Source organism: Otolemur garnettii, unplaced genomic scaffold, assembly GCF_000181295.1.
Source record: "Otolemur garnettii isolate 467f Iridium unplaced genomic scaffold, OtoGar3 scaffold00198, whole genome shotgun sequence".
Lineage (NCBI taxonomy): Eukaryota > Metazoa > Chordata > Mammalia > Primates > Galagidae > Otolemur > Otolemur garnettii.
Genome location: NW_003852593.1, coordinates 1,288,139 through 1,296,759, shown reverse-complemented (window position 1 = coordinate 1,296,759; position 8,621 = coordinate 1,288,139). Strand labels below are relative to the sequence as shown.

Genomic DNA, 8,621 nt, shown 5'->3' with positions numbered 1-8,621 from the left:
GCCACCTTAGGTGTACATGGCTGGCGCATTAGCCGGTTGAGCTATAGGCGCCGAGCCATGAATCCATATTCTAATGAAATATTTCCCTATTTTTCTGTAGAATCCTAAATCTTTAATGAGCCAGACATCAAGAAGTCCCACCAAGCTCCCTCCTTCATCCTCCAGTGTCAGGTGCACACATCAGCTGTCTCTTGACCAAAACCAGGATGGCCACAGCTTGTTGGCTCTTTCCAGTTGTTTAATTGCAGAATATAATCAAGAGGCTTCAGTTCTACAGAAAATGGAACATAAAGGAAAGCATGTCCAAGAGAAAAATATAAATAATGAAAATAAGGGAAGCACAACTCTTAAAAGAAAACCTATTACATATAATTCATCAGAGAAAATAAGTAAACAAATGGCATTGGAACAAAATGTTGAAGAGGTTGAAGCCTTCTTAAATTCTGGGCACACAAGAGCATTTAAAAAACATTTTTGTGATATTCGGTGTTTGGATGATGTGGCAAAAAGCCAGCTGATTGAAACAGTCAAACAGGCCGCAGCCCTGGTGGTAACGCTGATATATAAGGATGGCTCAACCCAGCTAAGAGCTGACCAGGTTAGTGAACAGTATTGAGTTTCTTTTGTTGTTTTGGTGATGATGGGTAAAAACTGAAGAAAGCGAGACCAAAGTGTAACCAAGGTGGCATTATTTATTTTGACACTTGGGTGCAAGTGGGATGAGATCTAAAGGCTGTTAGGGGGAAGGTTAAGGAGGAAGGCCAGCCAGTCTGATACAGTGGCCAAGGGGAAGCTGGTTTCTATCAAGGACCATCAAACTGTTGATCTCAGCAGGATGTCAAAGATGTTATCTCACTGTAGGGACTCTCCTGGCAGGTTCTTATTGGAGTGTCAGCATATTTCTCTCAGGTGGGTCTGTAATTGGGCCAGTACAAGGGCAAGCCTGCAACATGTCTCTCTCTTGTCTGAGTTATGTCCACCTGTAACAGTATTACAGAATGGCTTTCCAAGATGTAGTTAGTTTGGCCAACCTCACAGGCACCATCAATCAAGTCTATTTTCTTAGTGTCTGACTTTGGTTGGAAAACTAGAAATAAGATGTTAAGCCTTCTCCTCTATCCACAGTGGTGTTTGACAATGTTTAATTTCCAACTGCCAAACTTTTCCAGAGTGGATGTACCTGCAGAGAGAATGGGGACCAAAGACCCCATTCTTGGTGAGGGAAAACACCTCCAGAAAAGGGGAAAAACAGAGAAGTAGACTAAGAAAGGTGAAATAAAAATAGATCAGCTAGCTCTCTTTTAAACTAACAATGGAAGTACTTGTCTGGACAGTTTCTGCTTTTACTGGAAGCCTGGCCTGTGAGGAATATAGATTACAAACACCTCTGCTGGGTCTGTAAGCACTCTGAAGAATGATGGCTATAGCAGAAGCTGTGTGTAAGGCCTGGGAAGGAACTTTTTTTTTTTTTTTTTGGAGACAGAGCTTCAAGCTGTCGCCCTGGGTAGAGTGCTGTGGCATCACAGCTCACAGCAACCTCCAACTCCTAGGCTTAAGCGATTCTCTTGCCTCACTCTCTTGAGTAGCTGGGACTACAGGTACCTATCACAATGCCCAGCTAGTTTTTCCTCTGTTGGTAGAGACGAGGTTGATCTTGCTCTTGCTCAGGCTGGTCTGAGCTCAGGAGATCTACCCACTTCAATCTCCCAGAGTGCTTGAGCACTGCACCCCACCCACTTCTTTGGTTTCTTTTATCAGCATTTTGTAGTTTTCAGCACACAGATCCTGCCCATATTTTATTGACTTATGCCTAAGCGTTTAAATGGTAGTTTAAAAGTCTTCATTTTTACCTGTTTATTCTTAGTCTATAAAAACACATTTGACTTTTGTGCTTTGTTCTTATATCTTGCAACCTTCTAAATTCATAGATTAGACTTTTGGATTTTCTACACAGATACTCATGTTATCTGTAAATAGGAATAGTATAATGCTTCATTTCTGATTTGTGTGCCTTTTGTTTCTTTTTCCTATTATGTTGCTCTGCCTAAGTCATCCATTATGATGTTGAATAGTGTAGAGACCAGATTTGGAGGGCTTGGGTTTGGCTTTTGGCCTTGTAAGTAAAATAGCTATTCATTTTCAAATTTAATTTTAGCTATTCATTTTCAATTTAATTTTCTCTCACCTTAATTATAAAATGTAACATATCTTTCTTTTTTGTCAAGTGTTTAATTTTGAAACTTTACTGTGTATTCACAGGCTCCACTTCCCTCTGTTGAAGGAATTGTCATGCTACTCAAGCCCCAAGAAGAAGGCGGCTGTGGCAGTGTTCTGGGGGAGGCAGTCCCTTCTGGGGATCAGTGTATTTATATACGAATAGAGCACTCTTCTATCAGGGGCCAAGAAGAAGAAGCACATAATCAATTTACTAGGTAAGGAATCTTCACTCATCTTAAATCCTACTGATGTGCCTGCTTTATCCCAATGTGAAGTTTCCAATTTTAATTTTCTTTTCCAAGATAATGTCTTTGTCACCCTTGGTAGGGTGCCCTGGTGTCATAGCTCACAGCAAACTCAAACTCTTGGGCTCAAATGATTCTCTTACTTCAACCTCCCAAGTAGCTAGGACTACAGGCTCCCACCACAGTGCCCGGCTATTTTTGGAGGTGGGGTCTTGCTCTAGCTCAGGCTGGTCTCGAACTCATGAGCTCAGGCAATCCTCCCACCTCGGCCTCCCAGAGTGCTAGGATTACAGGCGTGAGCCACCACACCTGGCCTCAATTTTAATTTTTTAAACTTTCAGAAGTTTTATATGGACACATGAAAATAAAATGAATCTCAGTGATAGAAGTTCCTGCAAACACTGGCCCTCTCTCCCCAGAGAGCAGATGGGATGGAGTTGCCATCCTCCTCTAGGAGCCTGCTTAGACCTGATAACATTTCAAATACAAACAACTGCCTCTTTTAAAGAGAACCATAACTACTCAGAGCATGAATTAGCCTTCAGCTTACCAACTTTATACTTCAAAAGGAAAACAGTAGAACCTCTGTCAGTTGACCATCCACAGGACTGTAACAAACTGGATCAACATACAAAGATGGTCAACATAAAGAACTAGGCCTTCTGTGCTGAAATGTGTAAATGGTGTATGTCTGGGCTGTGAAAAGTAGGTCATTTTAAGGAGGTGATCAACTATGGAGGGTCTACTATATATGTTATTCAATCACTGTGGATAAATCGACTGATACCACTGACTCTAGGTTTTATAATTCATTGGAGTCATAGCAGGATTTTCTTTGCTACAAAGAATTACTCATTTAGGGGACTCTTCCAAACAGAACATGGGGAACAGATATTTTCAACAATTCTTAAGATAAATGTCTTGAAGTTAGACTGAATTTGGTAAATTTAGTGAGTATCTGCATAGACAGTGCACCTTCCATGACAGGAAAACATTAAGGGTTTATTGTATAGATAAAACAAGTATAAACAGATCCAAATGCTTTCGTTTCATTGTATCTTACGAAATCTTTGTCCTAAGCTGCTATTTTAAATGACACCTTGCAGCAGGTTATAAGTATTGTTACTGTATTAGTACAAGTGCAACACAGCATTGTCAGTTTGTAACATGCTAGAGTTAGATGATGAGGGAGTCAGTGTGGATGTGCCCTATCATTCTAAAGTGTGGTGGCTGTCACAGGGACAGGTGTTAGCCAAAACTTTATCTCTGTGAGACCATATAGTTAAATTTTATGAAGAACAGAATCAGCAACATGATTTCTTTTTTAGACAGAGTCTCTGTCCCCTAGGTATAGTGCTGTGGTGTCACAGCTCACAGCAACTTCAAACTCTTTGGGTTCAAGAGATCCTCCTGGCTGGGCTCTGTGGCTCACGCCTATAATCCCAGCACTCTGGGAGGCTGAGGTGGGTGGATCACCTGAGCTCACAAGTTAGAGAGCAACTTGAGCAAGACCCTATCTCTAAAAATAGCTGGGCACTGTGGCTAGTGCCTGTAGTCTCAGCTACTCAGGAGGCTGAGGAGGCTTGAGCCCAAGAATCTGAGGTTGCTGTGAGCTGTAATGCCATGAGATTTTACTGAGGGTAACAAAATGAGACTCTGTCTCATAAAAAAATTAATAAAATAAAAATCCTCCTGAGTAGCTGAGACAATAGCTGCACATCACCTCGCCTGCCTAGTTTTCTCATTTTTAGTGGAGATGTGATCTCACTTTTGCTCAGACTGGTCTTGAACTCCTGAGCTAAGGGATCCTTCTACTTTGGCCTCCCAGAGCACTAGGATTACAGATATAAGCCACCTTACTCTGCAGCAATGTGATTTACCGAAAAGATTTCTTTTGGAACACAGTATTTCTGTGTGATATCATGTCAGATCAAAACAACTTGAGTATTTCTTTGTAAGGTAAACCTAAGTCTTTATAAGATATGTGGCAAAAAGCATTCCAACCATTTCAAAAAAAGCTATCTTTTTTCAAAATACTACTTCAAAAGGAAATTTTAGATGAACATTTTCCCTAGTTAGCAAAGGTCACTGATGAGCAGTATGATATATGCAAATCATTTGAAAAATATGCAGCTGTTTTAGACCTATTAATTGGAGAATACAATGAAAGTTTCACTGACTTGAGAATCATGACATCACACTCAAATTAGCATTTCAGCCTCACCTAGCTAGTATCACCAAGGCACCTAAGAACCACAGATGGAATTGATTGAGCTCTTAGTAGATGGCATTTTAAAGTGAGATGCTAAGAAAGATCCAGTTGAAATATGGAAAAATACAATAGAATACCCATGCCTTTGGCAACATACCTGAAAAATGCTTTCTTGCTTTTTAATCAATTATTGTTGAAAGTCTACATTTTTCTAAATCAAGATGCCCTAGAGGATCAACTGAAACTGCAGACCTCCCTGCTGCAACCAAATATTCAAATGCTTTTCACCAAAAAGCAGACACAATAAAGTCACTAAAAGATTAGTTAACTTTTTTTTTTTTGAGACAGAGCTCACTTTATTGCCCTTATTAGAGAGCCATCATAGTTCACAGCAACCTCAAACTCTTGGGCTTAACCAATCCTCTTGCCTCAGCCTCCCTACAGGCGCCTGCCACAATGCCTGGCTATTTTTAGAAAGCAGGCTGGTCTTGTTCAGGCTGGTCTTGAACTCCTAAGCTCAGGCAGTCCATCCACCCTGGCCTCCCAGAGTGCTAGGATTATAGGCATGAGCCACCATGTCTGGCCAGGTTAGTTAATTTTAAAATTAACAAATAGTTCTCATGTTTTGAAATTATTAAGTACATAGTAGTTAGTATTTTACAAAATAATGTACGTTTTAAGTATATCTAATAGAAGTTCTAGAATGAGACCTGATTCGTTTACAGCAAAATTAATGTGGGTTCCAGCATGAAAAGCTTCCCCAGCCCTGATCTATCTGATAACTATTAGTAGAGTAGTAATAATATTTTTCCAAGGTTGAAAGTTCTAAATTAATGTCTAAATCAGTGCATTTCTTTTTATCTTCTAGGAATGTGCTATTTCAAATGCTGAAATGTAAATGCCCTGTTATTTGTTTTAATGCTAAGGATTTTGTGAGAACAGTGCTGCAGTTTTTTGGTAGTGATGGTAGCTGGAAGCACGGTAAGTCATAGTTTTTACTGTCTCTAAACTTTACCTCGTGAGCTCCTCCTGGCAATGGGAGGCTGCTGTGTGTACCAGTCCTGGGTCGCCTGGCACCCAGACTCTGAACATGCCACTGCACAGGCCTTGAGCATGATGAGGCACTTTCCCTCTGTGCTTCCAACTTATTTGGGTTTCTATTCACTTTTATAATTTAAAATAGGAAAGAATTAACTTATGGTCAGAATGGGACCAGTTGTTGTTATTCCTACAAATAACTTATAAACTTTCTAAGAATTAAACTATAATCCAGAGTAATTAACATCAAAACAATATAGGACACATTTTTACCTTTCATTTAAAATAGTAAAGAGTTTTATAGTGCCTTTTACTAGATGGACAGATGTGTGGTAAAACAAACAGGGTAACATACTCATTGTCCCGCCTCGGCCTCCCAGATTGCTAGGATTACAGGCGTGATCCACTGTGTCCCGCCAAGAAAAACCCTTTAATTGTAGAAAAATTTCTAACACATACAAAAGTACCCTTCACCCAATTTCAGCAATTATCAACCTTCAGCCAGTCTGCTCTGTAACTCCCTATGCTTCTAAATCCCTGCCCCTTGGATACTTTGTAGCAAATCATAATCATATATTAATCTCTAAATATTTCAGTTCTATGACTAAAATACGGGATTCTATTATTGAGACAATACCATCATCTTCCTCCCAAAATCATCAGTAATCTTTTTTTTTCTTTTTTTAAATTGATACATCATAGATACACATATCTGGGGGGGTACATGTGATTTTTGGTACAATCATATAATGTGTAATAACCAAATCAGGACAATTAGGATAGCCATCACCCTAAACATTTATGTTTTCTTTATGCTGTGAACATTCAACTTATTCTCTACTAGCTATTTTGAAATATATTGTAGATATGCTATAAATCTCTAGGAATAATTTTTTCTGTTTAACTATATTTTTGTACCTATTAGTCAACCTCTCTTAGACTCTCCCTTCCTCCTGTCCTTTGTGGCCTGTAGTAAGCAGCAATCTACTCTATCTTCACAAGATTCATTTTTTAGCTCCCATGCAGGAGTAAAAACTTGCAATACTCTTTCCGGGCTTGGCTTATTTTGCTTAACACCATAACTTCCTGTTTCATTCATATTGCTGCACATGACAGGATCTAATTGCTAGTATTTTCATGGCTAAATAAATATTCCATTGTGTACATACATCACATTTTCTTTGTCCACTTATCCATTGATGGACACTTAGGCTGATGCCATATTTTGGCTACTGTGAGTGGTGCTGCAATAACGTAAGAATACAGACCTCTGTATCCTTTGATGTATTAGTCTCCTTTCTTTTGGATACTACCCAGTAATGGAAAGTATATGATACATAGATTCCATCATTTCATTGTATAATTCTTCTAAGTGTTTCTAATTCTGATTTATGTATTTTTTCATACCTATTATCATTTTCTTAACTTTTCTTAGCTTATTTAAAATCTTTCCTTGTTGGCATTTCTTTTTCAACAACTGGCGTTTTCTCTCCCAGTGTAAGGATTTGTCCTGGCAGGCTCCAGCTTGTCAGTTGCAAGAGTTTACAGGGACCAGAGCATTCTAGCACTGCCGGGCTTTACCCATGGATTTTAAAAAATATGTGTTGATAAGAACCCTTAATTTGAGAACACGAGCTTTGAAAAGGCAAGTGGAGTGAGACAATCCTGTCGGTCAGTCAGTGTCACTGTTCCACTGGCTGTCAGGGGTGGCTGCCCTGTGGCTGCAATCAGATGCCCACTTCCTCCCCTTATTCTGAGCTCCAAATCTCCCAGCGCAGGAGACTTCTGGACATAACATGAAAGAGTCATGATACCTGCTGCTTTGGTAAATATAAATCTCTTAGACTAGTACAATTTAAAGCTGCCAGATAATATTTAATGTGATATAATCTAAGATTATAGTTTTATTTAAAGGCAAATCCTGGCTTGGTACCTGTAGCTCAGCAGCTAGAGCACTGGCCACATGCAGCAGAGCTGGTGGGTTCAAATCCAGCCCAGGCCTGCCAAACAACAATAACAACTACAACAACAACAACAAAATAGCCCAGTGTTGTGGTGGGTCCCTATAGTCCCAGCTCCTTGGGAGGCTGAGGCAAGAGAATCACTTGAGCCCAAGAGTTTGAGTTTGCTGTGAGCTATAACACTATGGCACTCTACTGAGGGTGACATAGTAAGACTCTGTCTCAAAAATAAAATAAAATAAAATATAAAGGCAAATCCTTATTTTTGTATGGCACAATTCAAAATTAACTTAAAAAGCAATCACTTTAGGATTTAGCTTGTCTAAAGTATTCTGTACTAAAATATTTTCTAAAATGTTTTTAGAAAGCACTTTCACATGTGTTTCACAGGTATTTACAGTAATCTTTTCCCCCAGATTTCAGTTCAGGAAACTAATAGTGAAGGGACAAGTTGGCTTCACAGCCTCTTGGTGGGCTCTAAACCCAGGCCCACTGTTCTTTCCTCACTGCAGAGTGGGTGCCAAAGCATCTTTACTGTGCACACGCTGCCCGCCAAGCAGTGAAAGACTGGTACCCACGCAGTGATGAGGACACTGCATGTGCTTAGAAGCCTGGAACCTTCCTCCTTTTACCCAGGAGTCTTGGCGGGAGGCTGGGGTAGGGACTCAGCAGTGAAGAAGCCCAGGGGTGGGAGGATGAGGGATGGACAGAGGAAAACGGGGCCCAGGGCACTGGCTTCCATAGCCTTTACATGTTTTTGAGCAACCCAAATTCCAAGTGAGTTTGAGACCCCATGCCTTGTGTCTATAAGGTTTGCCTCCTTCGTGTGTCGCCCACAGAGCTGGGCGTGGAACCCCATGTGGAACCAGGGTTCACTGAGGCCAGTTCACCAGGGGTTCGAAATTCTTTTTTTTTTTTTGAGACAGAGCCTCAAGCTGTCCCCCTGGG

General features: G+C 40.3%; 1 protein-coding gene across 1 annotated transcript in view; it reads left to right on the top strand.

Annotated features, from left to right (window-relative positions):
* Positions 1–5,637: 5,637 nt before the first annotated feature.
* The window catches only part of POLN (DNA polymerase nu), a 67,427-nt gene continuing 64,443 nt past the window's right edge, over positions 5,638–8,621 (top strand). Inside the window, 1 exon segment of the mRNA XM_023507703.1 lies at positions 5,638–5,655. Coding sequence (XP_023363471.1) covers positions 5,638–5,655 — 18 coding nt within the window.